General features: G+C 39.7%; 2 protein-coding genes across 3 annotated transcripts in view; one reads left to right on the top strand and one right to left on the bottom strand.

Annotated features, from left to right (window-relative positions):
* Nucleotides 1–526: 526 nt before the first annotated feature.
* Nucleotides 527–1,153, top strand: LOC139475332 (coiled-coil domain-containing protein 8-like). The gene has a single exon (XM_071258557.1). It carries the CDS (start codon nucleotides 527–529, stop codon nucleotides 1,151–1,153), a length of 627 nt encoding a protein of 208 aa, XP_071114658.1.
* A 7,454-nt stretch (nucleotides 1,154–8,607) lies between these two features.
* Nucleotides 8,608–18,926, bottom strand: part of LOC139474851 (pyrokinin-1 receptor-like) — a 91,389-nt gene continuing 81,070 nt past the window's right edge. For both annotated transcript variants that reach the window (XM_071258001.1, XM_071258002.1), the window contains exons 3-4: nucleotides 17,260–17,391; nucleotides 8,608–9,006 (exon numbers count right to left, since the gene is read on the bottom strand). In XM_071258001.1, the coding sequence (XP_071114102.1) occupies nucleotides 8,753–9,006; nucleotides 17,260–17,391 (386 nt within the window). In that variant the 3' untranslated portion in view covers nucleotides 8,608–8,752. The remainder of the gene's footprint in view (nucleotides 9,007–17,259; nucleotides 17,392–18,926) is intronic.

The following is an 18,926-nucleotide window of genomic DNA, read 5'->3' as shown; positions in this document are numbered from 1 at the left end:
TAATGGTATCCAAATTGCGTGGATGATGCTCATGATGCCAATCAGTGGATTGTCTTGTCCAGGCTGGATGTCTTACAGACCGCCGTCATACAGTTAGAATATTGCTGAGTGCGGCGTTAAACAACAAACAAACACTGAAGTTATGCAACGAGGTAATGGTGAAGTGTAATTTTGTGGCTCAACGTCACATTCCCTTTTGCCTTTAGCGATAAATAGCCTGCGGAATGTTATTTGTAATATATTTATGTATTCATTGAGTGACATGACAAACGTAACATTATCTATGCCGCATAGCCTTTTCGCGTGCTTTAAGCACATGCAAGATAAGACAGTTAACCAACTTGAAACCAGCCGAAATCCTCAAAGGAGGCGATGCCTAGTTCAAGACAGATGGCGATTGCTAGTTGGAAATTGATGGAGACTGAGTGTGATGGCTTATCCGAAACTGAGCGTGGTGGTTAATACGAGACTGAGTGTGATGACTAATCCGAGACTGAGGGTGGTGGCTAATCCGAGACTGAGAGTGATGACTAATCCGAGACTGAGTGTGGTGGAGAATACGAGACTGATGGTGATGGCTAATCCGAGACTGGGTGTGATGGCTAATCCGAGACTGAGGGTGGCGGCTAATCCGAGACTCAGTGTGAGGCTAATCCAGGCTGAGCGTGGTGGCTATCTGAGACTGAGTGTGATGGCTAATCCGGGACTGATTGTGATGGCTAATCCAAGACTGAGCGTGATGGCTAATCCGAGGCTGAGTGTGATGGCTAATCCGAGACAGAGTGTGATGGCTAATCTGAGACTGAGAGTGGTGGCTTATCCGAGACTGAGGGTCATTGTTGATAGGAATCTGATGGTGATGGCTAATCCGAGACTTGGTGTGGTGGCTAATCCGAGACTTGGCGATGTGGTTCATCCGGGACTGAGTGTGATGGCTAATCCGAGACTGAGTGTGATGGCTAATCCGAGGCTGAGTGTGATTGCTAATACGAAACTGAGTGTAATGGCTAATCTGAGACTGAGCGTGGGGTCTAATCCGAGACTGAGTGTCATGGTTGATAAGAATCTGATGGTGATGGCTAATCCGGAACTGAGTGTGATGGCTAATCCGAGACTGAGTGTGGTGATTAATACGAGACAGCGTGGTGGCTAATCCGAGGCTGAGTGTGATGGCTAATCCGAGACTGAGTGTGATGGCTAATCTGAGACTGAGTGTGGTGGCTTATCCGAGACTGAGTGTGATGGCTAATCCGAGACTGAGGGTGGTGGCTAATCCGAGACTGAGGGTGGTGGCTAATCGGAGACTGAGTGTCATTGTTGATAAGAATCGGATGGTGATGGCTAATCCGAGACTGAGTGTGGTGGCTAATCCGAGACTTGGCGTTGTGGTTCATCCGGGACTGAGTGTGATGGCTAATCTGAGGCTGAGTGTGATGGCTAATCCGAAACTGAGTGTGATGGCTAATCCGAGACTGAGGGTGGTGGCTAATCCGAGACTTGGTGTTGTGGTTCATCCGATACTGTGAGTGAGGCTCATACGAGCCTGACTGTGGTGGTTAATACGAGACTGAGCGTGGGGGCTAATCCGAGACTGAGGGTGGTGGCTAATCCGAGACTGAGTGTGGTGGCTTATCCGAGACTGAGTGTCATTGTTGATAGGAATCTGATGGTGATGGCTAATCCGAGACTGAGAGTGGTGGCCAATCCGAGTCTTGGCGTTGTGGTTCATCCGGGACTGGGTGTGATGGCTAATCTGAGGCTGAGTGTGATGGCTAATCCGAGGCTGAGGGTGGTGGCTAATCCGAGACTGAGGGTGGTGGCTAATCGGAGACTGAGTGTCATTGTTGATAAGAATCGGATGGTGATGGCTAATCCGGGACTGAGTGTGATGGCTAATCTGAGGCTGAGTGTGATGGCTAATCCGAAACTGAGTGTGATGGCTAATCCGAGACTGAGGGTGGTGGCTAATCCGAGACTCAGGGTGGTGGCTAATCCGAGACTGAGTGTCATTGTTGATAAGAATCGGATGGTGATGGCTAATCCGAGACTTGGTGTTGTGGTTCATCCGATACTGTGAGTGAGGCTCATACGATCCTGACTGTGGTGGTTAATACGAGCCTGACTGTGGTGGTTAATACGAGCCTGACTGTGGTGGTTAATACGAGCCTGACTGTGGTGGCCAATCTGTGCCTGAGTGATGGGGTAGTCCGTGGTTCATGGTGATGGCTTACCTTGAAATGAGCACCAGTCCGTGAAACATACAAGTATCGGTGGTCATACCATTATTCAAAATACAACACTGATGCGTTGATTCGTAAATTTGTGAATATGTGTGAATAAAAGGTTTCTCATTCAACTCGTACTGTTTATTCTATATAAAAACTGCCGGACAAAAGAAAGTATACACCCATGCTTGATGGTGGCATGCAAAAAATCCAAAGGTGAGGTATGTGACACCGGTATCGTAGTTGTGTTTTGCACCTTACGTTAGAAGTGTTCAGGCGACTGTTTTCAGCCGAAACATTCTTTGGTCAAATCCAAATTTGAAGTGTATACTTTCTTTTGGCAGTTTGTGTTGTGTTGTGTTAACTGAACGAGTTCAAAGAATCCAGTCCAGAATAACGAGGTCCCACTTTGCGTGACTTTCACAAAATGCACTTTAAAGTTTACTGAAAATATTATAACACTTATATGGACAGGCGCTCAACAGAGAGATGGATGTATCTTAATGTAGCCCTATATCAAGTCGATCGCACAACTCTCGAGAGTCCTCTGCGATAGGAAGGAATGGAAAACCTATTGAAATATTCCTTTGTAGGAGATATGTGGCGGAAATAAGAAAAACTACGTCACAAAGCGCGTTACATTAGGCTTAATTAGGGAGTCGTCCTGTATGTTTTCAGCATGTGTGGGTGTGCATCGTGTTGCATCGAGAGCTCGTCCCAACAGCTGATGAACCTGACTACACCGTCCTCCCGAATCAATACTCAGTGCCTGTTAGAGTAGTCGCAAGCCCTTTAAGTCTAACCAGCTGCTGACTGAAAATGGCGCAAGTTTGTTACGTGGGTTGAACTGGTTGGTACAGGTAGGTTTTAACTGCTGGCATTCGTGGTTTATGATTTATAAAGAAAACGCAATGCCTATTACAAAAGATTTCAAAATAAATAGCAATATTATTATTATTATTATTATTTACAGATTAAAATAAAAAATGCAGCAAAGAGGGCTTGAGTGACCCTGACACAGTCAGGCTGGTTATAATCATCATCAGCTCAGGGCCCTTGCCCCTCTACACGCAGCCCAGACAGCGAATGGGACGTCTCCCGGGAAGCTGCTTTGTCTAACCCACCCAGAACCTTTCGGAGAATGTCAACACTCCCCAACACTGCAGCCTTCTGCATTACCCAGATTATCAGAAGGGCTGTCTTCCTGGCAGAAAACCCGTGTACTCCCCCAATGTCAGTATACAGATTGGGAGGTACCAAACCTAAGGCGCCGAGAACAATGGGGAGTCGGACAACTTGGGACTTGGGATGCAAGCGTGACATTTCGAAAGCGACGTCTGCATATTCGCCATCAGTCGCATTAGTGTCAAAAGGGACAGAAAATTCAATAATATAAATGCTTTCATTGAATTTATTAAAAAGGACACGATACGGTTTGTTGGTCTGGACAGGTCTGAGGCTGTAAGAATCTTATATTTATCATTTTCCATATGACGCCTTCCTCATATTCTGGGTCGTACCATAGATGGACCTCGGTGTCAAAACCACAAGCATGGTGAAGACGGCAATGAAAGGATCGAGCCACTCCATCATGTCGTTTAAGATACTGTGTTTGTGCCAAAGCTGAGCATCCACTGACAATGTGTTGGCCAGTCTCATTATAATTCATTGCATTATCTGTATTTCATATTTACATGATGCAAAATCACACATTGACGGTTTCGAGTGGGCAGTGACTGGTCTTGATCAGCAAAGAGAAAACCTTCTGTTTCACTTTTCAGGCCAGCCGGCTTCATCACAAGCGAAGGACTCTGCAGGCTTGCACATAAATACGATGCAGTGGTCGTTCTGATAGGCCCTCCCTGAGTCAGGGCCGATTTGATATGGCACTTCGCTTGGTTGATACTTATTTTTGTACCGTCCAACAGTACAGAAAAAACATCAACAAAATCAACATTGACAATGAGATTATGTCCCACATCCTTGGCTCGTTTAAAAAAACTGTGGAATGCCTTGTTTTTATCATGAGTCCCGACATGCTTCACAAGAGGATCATTAGACAAATAAATGTGTACAAAAGTGTCTGCCTTGAGAGCGGAAGGCCGGTAGTTCGGTACCCTGGTCGCGACATTACTAAAGACGTAAAAAGATGGTAGTTGTAGTAGCCCTGCATGGCGCTCGGAAACAACGAGGTAAAACAAGGACTAGTCGGCTCGAAGAATATAGTGTGTCTCAGCTGGGCATCCATGCGGCATGGTATCTCAGTTGTCCAACACAATGAAACTGGAATAAGTCCGGACTAGTACATGCAGCAACACACACACACACACACACACACACACACACACACACACACACACACACACACACACACACACACACACACACATACACGCACACGAACACACACACACGCACGTTCATGCACGCACGCACACGCACGCACGGACCCAACCCATAACTTTTGCATTTAATATATAAGCTATGTCAAATCCGCCTCATCACGTGCATGACTGGACTACCAGAAGATCATTACTTCTTATCCATAGGTGAGGTGTGACAGACCAGTTGTGAAAGCGTCACATCGAAGACCAAGATTCGATTCCCACGTAGGCACACATATATGAACACATTTTTGGTATTCCCAATCGCGACATGGGATTACTATAACTATACTAAAAGCGACGTAAAGCAAATGAGATTTGTCCAATCACCAATTACACATATTATAAGAGCGAAGAAATGTAAACCTTTGTTAGTTCATTTTCATCCTACCGCTGTAGAATCACTGCTATATTTCACAACCAGTCGTTGGTGCACTGTAAAATAACCAATTTTATTTGCTTTCCAAACACTCGCTGTGATGATGTGCCTTTATTTGTTTCTGCAATAAAGCAGATTTCCCAGTAGACTTTCTCAATGAAGTACACAAAGGTCATATGTGATAAAAGACATTACGCCAAATGCCCTGTTCAAACTTTGTAACGTTATAAACGTCATTGAACCTCACAACATACCACGCGCACAGTCACAAACACCGATATCCACAAGCGTATTTAATCAAAAGAACTGAGAACAAGCACAAAAAGGCATGGTGATTTAAACATATCAATGAATATGTACAGAAATGTGCATCATGATATAATTTACAAATTAATCACATGAAAACATAAAACAATAATTTGTTGTACTTCAAAAGCAACTAAAAAACCTCTTAATATATGGCCTCGCTAGAGAAGGCAATACCTAACATGAGAATGATTGGTTTAAAGAAATATTACTAATTCATATATAACCAAAGAGTGGAGCAAGCTGTATTGTATACTGAAACAATTTGATGAGCATTAAGTCAATGTAGGCTGAGGTACGTACCGGAATATATGTCACGATCAATGTGTAAAATGACTGATCTTTCCACATAGGCAATTTACAAAACGTCATTTTACAAAAAAATTGTCTTCGTCAGATTGACTTAAAGTTATTAAGAAGTTCAAAAGGGCTTACAAACATCACATAAGACTAATTATAGGATTAGAAGCAACAAAAAAAGAAGAATAAAATATGCATTGATTTTGGTTGTCTTTTAATCCAATCAATTTCAGTCACTGTGTGACGAAATAGAGGTAAGAAATGTTTGGAATTCACTATTATGATACAATAAATATAAAAATAATTGTGAAATAATTGAAATATTTTGGCTTTTTGTAAACAGTCTAAGTGAAAATTGACACATTGACTGTAACATATCCACGACACATGTAATTGCCATTTCGACAGCATGATTCTGGCATTCAATTTACCATTATTTCCAAAATGGTTACAACGTGAATATGAACATCGCATCTCTGCATGTCTAAATATTCTATTTCACGTGTACTTAAGCTACGCTTGACGGGAGTGGATGTTAATGGAAAACGTTGAAAAGTTACTTCACAAAATGAAATATTTGCAATACATTTGTAAACCTGAGAAATTGACAAGTTTATAATAACATGCTACCATAGCTAACATGGCTGACAAGACTGGCGTGCGTAAACTGTTATTGTTAACAAAAAAAATAAAAATCATACAAAATATTGATACGGTAATCACATCTTTCCTATATACAGATAAGCCCTCTTAGACCGAACTGAAACGGTGAAGATGCCCGCATTTAAAACAATTTAGATTCAGGTAAACTGCGTCTGGACTTAAGTCATTTGTTATATATATTGACATTACACAAACAACTTTTGGTAATACGGAGTTTCCTGACTAAATAAAAGGGGTTACGTTTTATCAATGCTGAGATATGCCTTTTTTATAAATAAGTTTACGGATTTTTGTCTCCAAACCTTCTGTCGGTGATAGAAAAGATAGACCTTCTAATTTTCTTTCTTCGCTTTTGTAAGAATACAGTAAAGTTCCTTTTGAATATTTTGAAAGTTTCTTATGAATGTTAATTCTTTATCGTGTATACAAGGGCAAGCAATATTTTTGAAACCGGTGAATCAATTAGTGTTATTAATAAATTACGGCCATGGGACATGAACTACTTATTCTAATCAGGCAGAGAAACACTTTGTGATTTTCTGTTTATTCATGAGCGTGATGACAAGTCGGGGCGTTTAGCCAAGAGCACGGTTTGATGACAAATCTAATAACATACTCGGGGCGAAACGGAGTTCGAACCCATGATCAAGTAATAGCAACAATGCACATCTATAATAGCACATGTGACGAGTATACTTAGAATCAAAGTATATACAACAGGCCTGAGTTCAATGATGTTTCAAGACTTTAACAAAACAATCGTTCAAAAAGTAACATTTTCATACACAGTAGCTGTATGGAAGTTGGGTTTAACGCCATCTTGAACATAGTTTCAGTTGGCGGCTTAATTCGGTAAGAAGCACAGCAGTGATGCATGTCGTAGACGGTGAAATATAATTTTGGTGTAACCCATGACAACGGCTATGGTGCAATGTTACAAATCTAGAACCATAGTCAGGACGAACCGGGATTAGAACCGCAATCACAGGTTTCTGGCATGCCTAAGGGACGCAACTCTGCACAGCGAATTGTGGCACATTAGACGATTCGGCCACCCGTGCCCTATATACACATGAAACAATAGTAAATAAATACAGAAATCAAATCTTATGAGACATTGATGTCATACTGAACAGACTTGGACACCTCCAATTATTATTGGTAATATTAAACACATACCAAATGGTCAATATAGTTCAAAATGTAACGACGTTTTCCTGATCATCATCGAATTATCTGTTAAAAACACCAAAACACTTTCATCGATGATTAATCCTCCCGTTATTAAATGATTAAATCACTGCGATAAATTACGTTAGCAGACACATAAATGAACTATTAATCAAAAAAGGTAAGAATTTTAATACATATAAGTTAATCATTTGTTCCGTTCGAATTCTGTTTTTGCCAAAAAAAGTATTCCCTGATATGTCTGTGCCATTAAACATGACCCGTACGCATCAGGTGTCGTGTTACAACATCAACACACATATGTATATTCAATTAAATACATGGACGACCAAACGTAGTGCAAAGCATAATTATTTTGAAACCTATAAATACATCAACATCTGGTCTTGGAAGAGTTGATTAAATTCTCTTATTTCAAGTTTGTTAGGTTGATCCATTTCATGTGCAGATTCATCATGCTGTTTAAAACCTTGGTATTTCCATTTACGACCTTTCCAAGCGATGTTTTTTACATCTGCTGTCAGGGATGTCTCTCGGCATGTTTCTCAACACAACGATCGTATATTACCATCACTGATGGTCTAGAAAGTTTAGCTATCTTAGCACATGATCACTGACAGTAATGAATTGTTAGCTGTCATAAAAATGTTCACTATAAATAACTTTACATCAATCTAAATTATGACTGTGAGAAAATGTGAAGCAAAACGTATGTCGGTTTAGGTAAGAAAACGCCTCATTTGAGACATCATGCGAACGTGTCGTGGGTCTTCATACTTTCAAACCCGATTTACAAAACATATGGCACTTCAGTTCAAACACATGTCATTTCCGCACTTGGAGAAAAATAATTAAATGTCTTAAAGTCGACAACATTTCCCAAGTCATTTAAATGTGAAAATGAAGTGCGAAAAACTGGCAAAGACAGTAATGCGATGATTCACTACTCTTGGAAGTCTCCCACGTCAAAAACATTAATTTATGGATTAACATAAGGGACATTTTCGCAGTATCCAATTATAACGAACAAATCTAATTGCAAAAAACCATAGCCTTTATACTACAATTTGAAAGTAATATCTACCAATATTTGATATTTAACAAAGTGCGGCATGCATTCTCTGCCTTATAAGACAACATGTTTGAGAGATGCCTTCAATGTCCTTCACAATATTCCATAATTTATATACACAATGGTAAATGCTATTTATGGTAGTGCATTTTAATTCACAATCACAATATGCAAGGTGTGTTCCTGTCTGGAGGTGTTCTATGTACACAAATATAACGTATGTGTGGTGTTCCTACAGCGCGGAGTGAACAATCTCAGAATCTGAATTTAGTATCCGTGACTTCTCTTTCGGCAACAGTTTATGATTGGTATAGATCGTAACAGACGTTCCACATGACCGCGATGACTTGTACACACTCATGTCGTTGGTGTAACCGCTTTTGGGCCAGCACTGACACAGCGTTCTCTTGAAAGCTGTTCTGTACTTCTTGGACAAGACGTTGTACAGTATCGGGTTTACCACGGAGCTGACGAAGTACAACAGACCTGAAACAAGGAGTACATTAAAATGAATCAGATAATGTGCACTAAACTAATAGTATGAATGTTTGGTAATTTTCAAAATTGTGAACAAAATATGTTGTTCTGTGCTGTGAAGGTCTTCCCATCTTGATGTCGATACCATGTGAACGTTTTTGCAAATGTGAACGTTTTCTTGAAGTTTGTTGAAGTTGACTGAAAAATGTGTTCCCGAGGTTTTTTCAGGTGAACAATTGATTTGCCTCAGCATGTGTTTGTGACGCTTGCCACAGCTGTGGCAGAATACGCTCACCTTTTCGCGAACACCTGTTATCATCACCTTTTGACACTGATTCATAAACACATCTTCATGATATAGTCGGAATTGCACAATCGACTCAGCTATCGGCATACATTTCTCATGAATATAGAAAGGGTTTTGTCACTCTCTTTCACTGTACGGTATGAAAAGGGAATCCCTTTTCCTGTTATTAGAATTATTCTTCACATTCTAAACAGATAGAACTGAAAAGGAACGCCAAGAACCTACACCCAGGAATCATTTATGTATACAGGTATGCCAACATGTACTGGACGAAATGTGTACAAATGTGTTGGTTGATATCTTTTTGACATTCAGTAAACAAGACATTAGTATTCATAGACATAATAAATAGTGAATTGTCAGACAGTCAAAGTTTGATTTGAACAAACTTGCTAGAACTGCGCACAGTAACAGCTGTGTAACTATGGCCATATGATAATACTATTCTCACTTTTAAAGAGATTACCAATGCCTAGACTTATTATACCTGCAAAAATGTTTTGGTTTTTTTATGATCTCTTTACAACCATTAACAGCCATATAATTTGACAGATTTTATCATTTTCCCGCCCCGTTAAAGTAAGAAAAATACGCTATAATTATAGTTTCGACTCCCACATTCGCTGTGTTCATAGGTTTCAACGAAGTGTTACACGTCTAAGACAGGCATCGCCTCAACCATTACTCCCACATAAAGCTGACACGTCGTGATGAAACTGAAATATTGTTCAAAGCGGCGTTAAACACTTTTCACTAAAAAAACTTCAAAATGAACAGACTACCTACACTTGCGCCTCAAGTGATCATGTAATGCTTGTTAATGAAATATAATTGAACTGTGCAACTCGCTTGGGTATTATGTCTTGGGTGTTTTCCAATTTCACAGATATTATCAAGAATTACTGAACCAACTTGACCTTTATACTACGTTAGTTTTCTCTTGGTCTAATTGAGGGCAAAATGTAACTCTTCTGAATTAGATTCACATTAGGGAAATTACATGTTGAAAAGAACCAGATTCTGATCAATACCATTTCTCCTGTAGCATTGCGTGACTCAATTAATTAAGATATAATCGCTTGATGTCTCCGGTTGTTCTGTCCGCGAAATGACGAGTTATGTCATTACGTGAGTGCCAGGTTTAATCGTTAAAAATAGTGAAAATAGCGTCAGGGTACTGTAGCTCTCCTTGATATATGGTCAACATTATAAAATGTCAACAAAAACAGCCACTTAACGAAAATTGGTGCTAGCATTGATATTCAAATATTTCTGCATGAATAGTGCATGTCGACTTAACAACAAATCCTACCGATTATAACATAATATGATGTTATCCAAAGAAGTCACATAAATGACAAATTAAAGGTCAACATTTTCGAATTTCAGAGCAGGGTCAAAACAACGTACATGTAACAATTACAAAAATATGTGACGGGCCCACTATTTATCAAACACATACCAAACATCAAATGTCATTCCACTGTGAAAAAAATGCAGAGTTATGGACATTTTTAAATATGATTGCTTATTCGAGCTTCTTGAACAAATTTGTGTGTCATCATAGGCTTCAGTTTGATGCTGTGTCCGGAGCTTTTTGATGGATGATGCTCATTGTGTTTTTATTTAAGAAATACAGTTTGCAATATGTTATGTAAATAAAGCGACAAAAGCCTTTTCTTATCCAATAGAAATGATAATAGGTGTTCGCAAACAGGTGGTCGTATCCTGCCCCACCGGTGGCACCCGTAACAAACACATGCAAAGGCATGTCAATTGTCCACCAGAAACACACACGGGAACAAATGGTACAAGTCGAAACAGGGAATGGTATTTGACATCATTTTGGTCACTGATGCGTCGAATTTGAAAATGCCCTCCCCATGTCTACCATAAAACTTTTTGAAAGCTTGACTGTGGCCTTGAATGTTGAACCTTAAAAAAACAAATTCTGATTTATAGGTTTTCCTTGAGCTATAGATGAAGCACGAGGACGCTTGCTTTATGTCTGCTGAGGCACGGACACAGTGGTTTGAATATGCTTGTGAAAACCCCGCGGAATGCGAGATGGTTCACATCATCTTGCCATATTTCCTCCGAAGTAATACTATTAATATTTAGACGCCGTGGACGACCAGCCACTAGCGACGACAAACATTCATGCTTTTCAGGTCTGGTGGGCTAAAAAGTCTTAAAAAACATTTAGATAGGGCGTTGATCTCCCACCAAGCCGTGATAATCGTTTGTGATTGAGGAATAACGCTTAATACTGTGAATTTATAAGTGTATTTATACTGTGTATTTATAAGTGACCTAAACTGGATAATATCCAATAAAAATATCCATGATGGTAGTTGGTGTACACGGTAAACACTCCGGGGACACCTGGTTTGGAAATGGTCTCTAGCATTCCAAGACGGGGTGCTGCTGATAATATCAACCCTGTTTTGTCTAGCTATAGTCAAGAACCGATTATTTACAGGCCGCTGTGCCATAGCTGGAATGTTGCTGACTTGTTGCAAAACATATTTATTAAACAAACAAACAAACATGTTTAACTTTAGTTTCCGTGACAAATAGGTCTCTATTTCCAGTGCTTGTCATAAGAGCCCACAGAAATGGAGAACGGCTGATGTTACATGTGTCCTGGACTGTTGTTTGGCATCGTTGCCAGGCGACGAGGATCCGAAGTCTATAAGCACCGGTACCATACCCGTGGCCATGGGTTTCGCCAAAGAAATAAACGCTCAAAGACGTCACTTCCAGGGCACTTTTCCCCAACTCATTGGCCATTGCCAACATCTACATATCTACAATTGCTGCGAAACCGAATTTAAAATCAATATAATTTTCTATGCATATTTTTAGGTATAATAATATGCTCTTTAGTTTTGTGTTTTCGCTAGTCTCTCGTGAAGACTCTGAGTCAGTGCCAATGACGACACAATGGGACACCCGTCCCCATCCTCCTCCTACTGAGACAAAAATGTATCTGTACATGTGTACACAAACGGTTTCATATGGTTAAATATTGCTTAAAGCTTCGTTGAACTTTGCATTAATGCCTCGCTCATATCAAAGAAGATTTACTAGACAATAGTAGGGATCTCCTATCTCGGTGAAATGAAACATGAATTTAAACAAAATGAACGGGACAAATTGATACAAATTACGCAATACAAGTATCACTGTAAACTTAACTGATGTCGCCGTTGGAGGAACAGATGGGATTGTTTTGCTCTTCCGGCAGCAGCAATGAAAGCAAAGGTCGTGTGCAATACAAGAAACTATCTATGACCGTCTAAGTCTCAAGTTTTGTCTCAAGAAGATGACGACAAGTTTAGAAGATCTGTAGGTTTAATTGGCAGGTGTATCATTGAGCCATCAGACAGAAGTGGTTCTAAGATGTCGAATATGCCATTGACAATGTATCTACCAGGGAAGGCAACGGAACCGCCCAGAAGGGTTGATGATCAGTACACATTACCGAGACTGAAGACGTTCACCACAAATGCTTATCTCACAAAGAACACTTTGCCCAGGGTTATGCAGTTCAACGTCTGAAATATTCAGTCACAGCTCGACACAAAGCACATTCATGCCAGACTCGACACTGAAATGCACTGAGTGAATTATAGGTAGTGTTCACCAGAAAATATTTAAAAACTATTTTTGAGACCCAACAAAATATAATAATTGTTTATCAAATGTATGTTCTCCATAGCGCGACGTGAGTCTTGAAGTTAACCATATCAAAACGAATTTGTTATCAAGTACTTCAATAAATACCTGTGAAGTAGAATGGTAAATGCGGGGCATAGGGTATATGTATGTTACTTGACATGCTAGGCGAATTGATGATTGGAAAACTGAAATCCCTTTTGTTATACTATCTTGTCTTGAATGAAAATGAAGAATCTGTTTTTATTTTCAGCTCTGATGGATACATTATGTATATGCATTCGTATTCTTTGTTGTTCAAACAAAATCGTTTCAGAATAATTCAGACCTTTAGTTCTCCTTGCAAGACTATTAATTCACATCTCTCGAGCATACATGTATGGTCCAGAACACAAACTGGCTCCATCCATGAATGATGCACTTTAATTAATCCTCAGAACCCGCGACACAAGGCCGCACAAAGGGAATTGCTCTCGTTCCTTGTGGATTGGTCAATCCCCAATTAATAAACGAAATATACCTAATTCACACTATTTCAGTGATAGATCCACAATGATTAAATAATACTGCATTTGATTGATGTGCTTAGCAGACAGGTTGCAGACCTATATGTCATTTCAGTGGCCAGTTCAAGTCATACATAGAGTGAAACCGTGTTTACTCGAAATCTTAAGGATAATCTAGAAGTTCTAGTTCGAGACAAACGCGGTGATAAGATAATACAATATTGCTGATGTGGATTATTTTTCTCTGTGTTGTCCAGCGCATAATTCAACAATATTCTGGTCATATGACGGCGGTGATATGTATGATATCTAACCGATACATAGAGATGGTGCAGTTTGAAATACAGAAGGTTTACCGTATCTTAAATGAAGTGTTGGTTCAGCGTGTTGAGTGATTTGGAGAAGTGAACTCTTACTAAAAGTCCATATACATAAAACATAGTTATTGGCGTCCCATCACTTTAAAATAACACAACGACTCGGATGAATGTTTAAATTTCGCTTGAATGTGTAAAATTCAGAGAAACGCATGACAATAAATGTGGATAGAATGTTTTTTGTTTTGATTATTTTAAATTGGCTTAGTTAAACGAACATGGTATTGACATCACTAAATCAAGGCTTTAATGGCCAAAGCTGCTCTTCAATCAAAATGCACATTTCCGTAGCCCTCGTGATTTTCTGCTGATCGATATTATTCTTAACTACCTTTAATGCAGCGTGAAAACCGCAAGCCAATGATTACCCTAAAAGATTATTTCCATGCAAATATGCACCAATTCCTTTGTGATATTTGTCAAAGATTGCGCGATCCTTAAATCATCGATGCTCTTTTGATGTGGCACTAATCTAAATGAACTGCTATCTATGGCGTTTCGCAGTTCCAAGTCTCATTTACATATACGCCAGCTGAAGGGATTGTGGAGAGCAAATTTATGTTTTATTGACTAATGGGTTAAAAATGAAAATGAAATGCAATAATGTGTAAAACACCTAAAGCACGTTTTGATGCCACCTTTGGGTATATTTATGAGAAATGTTTCAAATGATCCAGTTCAGCTGAGAACAGCTAAGCTGAGGGAATGCGCTAAGGCCAATATTTGCTATAACTTCGTACTTTTATATTTCTTCAATTACATTTCTTCATATTTTAGTTTTATACTTTCATCAATAGTTACGCGTGATCTGATTCAATAAAACTGTAAAACTTTGCTACTCGATGCATTTAAATGTTGTTCAATGTCTTTTATATGTCTTTTGTATTATATTTGAATGCATTTGACTTTTTCTATTTTACTCGATTTGAGTTTGTAAATTGTATTAGGCTATTTGTAAACCACAGAATACAGTTTCACTTTGATGTGCATGAATAATTATGCTTGTATTTACAAACACGGCCTAAAGTATATATCAATCTTTCACCATCGTTATGATGACCTTACACGGAGGAGTTGGTTGTTTTACGCCCCTTTAACGATATGCAATCATTATCACTGCGGAAGAATCCAGATTCGAAACCGGATCATTGGCATGATGGTCTTACTCTTAAACGATATGCTTCCTCGCTGTCCCTTGTACGTTTATATTTTCAAAACTACAAATGGTCGAATACAATTTGAAATCGTATTTTCTTATGCGAATTTCAAACAATTCTTTTAGTTTGGAGTTGTCACTGAGATCACAAGGCCCATTTTGTCACCCCTTACGAGAAATCATACACTGTAGGTTAATGAGGATCTGCTTCCCGATTTGCTAGGATTCCTCAGCCAATAGCACAGCAAGCACCAACATTACCCGTATATTACATTCTTCACTGAGCTTGAATATATTACAAATATTGCCAGGCACCGAAGCTCACCTACATATGGCCAACAGGTAAAATATCATTAAAGACAGTCATTTAACAATAGTTGCTGTCAGCATTGATACTCAAGATTTTCTGCATAAAAACCGAGGAATAACTGACACTAAAATCTAATGATTTGAGACCCCATCATAAGGAGAAATATGCATGCAAAGGTTCAGCTCCCCCAGTCAGAGGAGAGACGTTTACTGTGTCTAATATGAATTTTCGGGAAATTATGATCATGCTAAACATCCTCCCCCTAACTCCCCCCAACCTCCCTCTTCAAAATACCAAAACAACGTACATGTTGAGACCACATACTAACTACGCATCTGCCAAATTGCATTACATTGTGTACAATTATGGCCATAAATAGTGTTTTCATATTGAAAATCATACTCGAACATGTTAAAAAAATAGGGGTTGTCAACACTGGTTGGAAGAAGTATGGGATGTTTGATCGTCATTGGTTCAGTTGTTTCTGATCATGAGGAGTAGAGGTTTACGACGCAGGACGGATGACGGACGACGGACAAACAGGCCATGCCTTGATATAGGGACACTTACCGGTGAGCCAAAACTGCATTTAATCTTCCACTCACTAGCTGGTCAGAAGCAAATGTGGCATTAGCACGACGTGTTTACGTTTAAGATTATGAGTTTGTCCCGTTGTGGATTATCAATATCTGTGTGTTGTGTTTTAATTAGTTGACACAATCATAAGTTACAATATGTGTATATCATCAAACTAATAACCATTACATGACTGGACATCTCATGTGATATCGTTCATCATTGAATTTCTAAAACTACACAAGCATTAATATGAAATAGGGAATTAATACGGTAAAGTGATGCGGAGAATATCATCAATATATTTTCACGTGATTTAGTGAAAAGGAAGAACCTTGGATCATTAGTATTATTATCCCAAAATATGCGATAACTACGCAGTCAATTTTAACGTTATAATCCACTCCCGATGTATCGAACTCAAAAGGATCAGTAATATCACTTACTATATCCCAAATGTGTTATTCGCTTCAACAGTAGTGAGTGAGTATGGTTTTACGCCGCTTTTAGCAATATTCCAGCAATATCACGGCAGGGGACACCTGAAATGGGCTTCACACATTGTACCCATGTCGGGAATCGAACCCGGTTCTTCGGCGTGACGAGCGAACGCTTTAACCTTTAGGCTACCCGATCGCCCCGCTTCAACAGTAACGTTAAGACCGTCAGATCAGAATTTTGTTTCGGTTCAAAAGAACAACTAGAACAACTATATACATAATAATACTAATACTCATCAATAATAATAAAAATAATAATAATAATAATAATAATAATAATAATAATAATAATAATAGCAGAGTCCTTCGCTTGGATGAAGCCGGCTGGCCTGAAAAAGTGAAACAGAAGGCTTTCTGATTGCTGTGCAGGACCACCAACTGCCCACTCGAAACCGGCAATGTGTGATTTTGCATCAAAATGTAAATATGAAATGTAGAATATGCAATGATTTAAATGAGACTATCCAACACATTGTCAGTGGATGCCCAGCTTTGGCACAAACATAGCATCTTAAGAGACATGTTGGCTCCATCATTTTACAACCGTCTTCGCCATGCTTGTGGTTTTGACAGAGAGGTCGATCCATGGTACGACCCGGAATATGTGGAGTGTATCATGGATAATGATACGTACAAGATTCGCTGGAATAGGCCCGTATGCAGCCTCATACCTATCCAGGCCCATTCGCTGTCTGGACTGCATATTAGAGGGGGGCAAGGTCCCTGAGCTGATGATGAACCAAACCAGCCTGCCTGTGCCAGGATCCTCCAAACCTTGCATTTTTGTATTTTAACATGCATATAATAATAAATACAAATACTACTACTAATAATTTCTGGTTTATTTACCTGAAATATAGAAAATATAGGTCTGCAACCTCAGCAAGTCATCTGTCCATCGCTCTTGTGGTATGTAGATTGTCATCAGACGCTGTGTATGAAAGGGAGCCCAGCAGACGAAGAACGCTATCACAACAGCAACTGAAACGACAATACCGTGAGATGTGGACACGGGGTATGCAAACACGGAATTGATAGGTTGAATAAGATATTGCTATACATTGCCTAATAATTAGTGAGCCGAGCTCTATGCAGCTTTCAGAAAATGCACCACTGGACCACCTTCCGACATGATAGAATGAGACAAGAATAACTGACACTCGGCTGAATGTCAAATACACCGCCTGATACGGCGGGATTATTTCAAAAGGCGGCATAAAAATTGACTCAATCAATCATCACTCGAATCTGCGTTAGCTTCAGTGGCAGTAGGCCTCATTAAACAGTCATCGAAGACGTAAATTGCACCCTGAGCTTTTCAAGCAATTACTGTAAATCCTAAATAAACGACGGAACATCGCGCCGAAAGAAATCAACGCCCATCTTGAAACATCCCCGGGGCTTATTCAGTGGCTTACAACAGTATTACTTTTCTTCAGGATAACATGAGTTAACATTAGAGACAAGCAGTACTAGGGAAATACCCCGGAATTAGCACGACGACTCGCGCGGTGACGAAGCATGGGCATTCTGGGACATTGTGAGCGAGTTCTGTTTTACGCCGCATCTGGACAGTATTTCGGTTGTATCGTGTCATGAAGAATACATGCAGTTCTTAGACTTTGGTTAATTTGATGAGCAGGACTGTGATGCTGACAAACCTAGAAACATAGCGTGAATCTGAAACGCAAAGCAACGGCTGTCTGTGAATTGCGGTGTGTGAAGATTTGGCCAAGCGTGATCCGCCTAACACCCACTCGCCCACCCCCGCCCCATGACGTTGTAGACAACCACAAAGCATTGTCGTCGAACAAGACTTTACTTCTACCTTACATGTATTTGCAATCTTTGAAACAAGAGAAAGTTAAATCATGAACCATCCTTCCCTGAAACTAAAACATTTTGACCTTTAAGAATAGTCATTTCAAAGCTTGAAGGAGTAGTTTTGAAGAATAAACATCACTCGGCAGGCACGCCAGGGTTTAGTAAATATCACGTTAGGTTGGAACCACGTCTTAAAGGTTATTCCGTCAAAACAACATATTACAAAGGCAGTTCCGGTTACACCTTTAAGATCATAAATGATTTTCTTTCTCGCTAAGAGCGGTTTGCTAGACACAAAAACGACAACAAAGTTCAAACAAACATAAATATCGTGACTCGTTATTGTTTTTACCCTCTGTGACAGGCGTTGAAATTGGTATTGAACTGGAACATATGACTTAAAGGAACGGGATATCAAACAATGACATCAAACAAATCCCAACTATGCGAATTTGAATTGACAAGCCCCTCAATTATTCGTTCCACCGTCCACCCACTTCAATACATAGCTTGCCCGACGGCCAATAATGAATGCTAGGACAAGTTCCACGATGACACGCCCTCAACCAATTATTCGAGCTTGACTTCTTAGAACTATCGTAGGTTACTTGGGATTTACTCTACACGAAATACTTTGCCATGGCACGAGGCACTAAACAAGCCTCAACCAACAGTACAGCACCAACAGTACG

This window comes from Haliotis cracherodii, unplaced genomic scaffold (genome assembly GCF_022045235.1).
Source record: "Haliotis cracherodii isolate W230 unplaced genomic scaffold, xgHalCrac1.p SCAF_3, whole genome shotgun sequence".
In the NCBI taxonomy this organism is placed as follows: Eukaryota; Metazoa; Mollusca; class Gastropoda; order Lepetellida; family Haliotidae; genus Haliotis; species Haliotis cracherodii.
The sequence above is the reverse complement of the archived record's forward strand: the minus strand, read 5'-3'. Positions and strand labels throughout refer to the sequence as shown.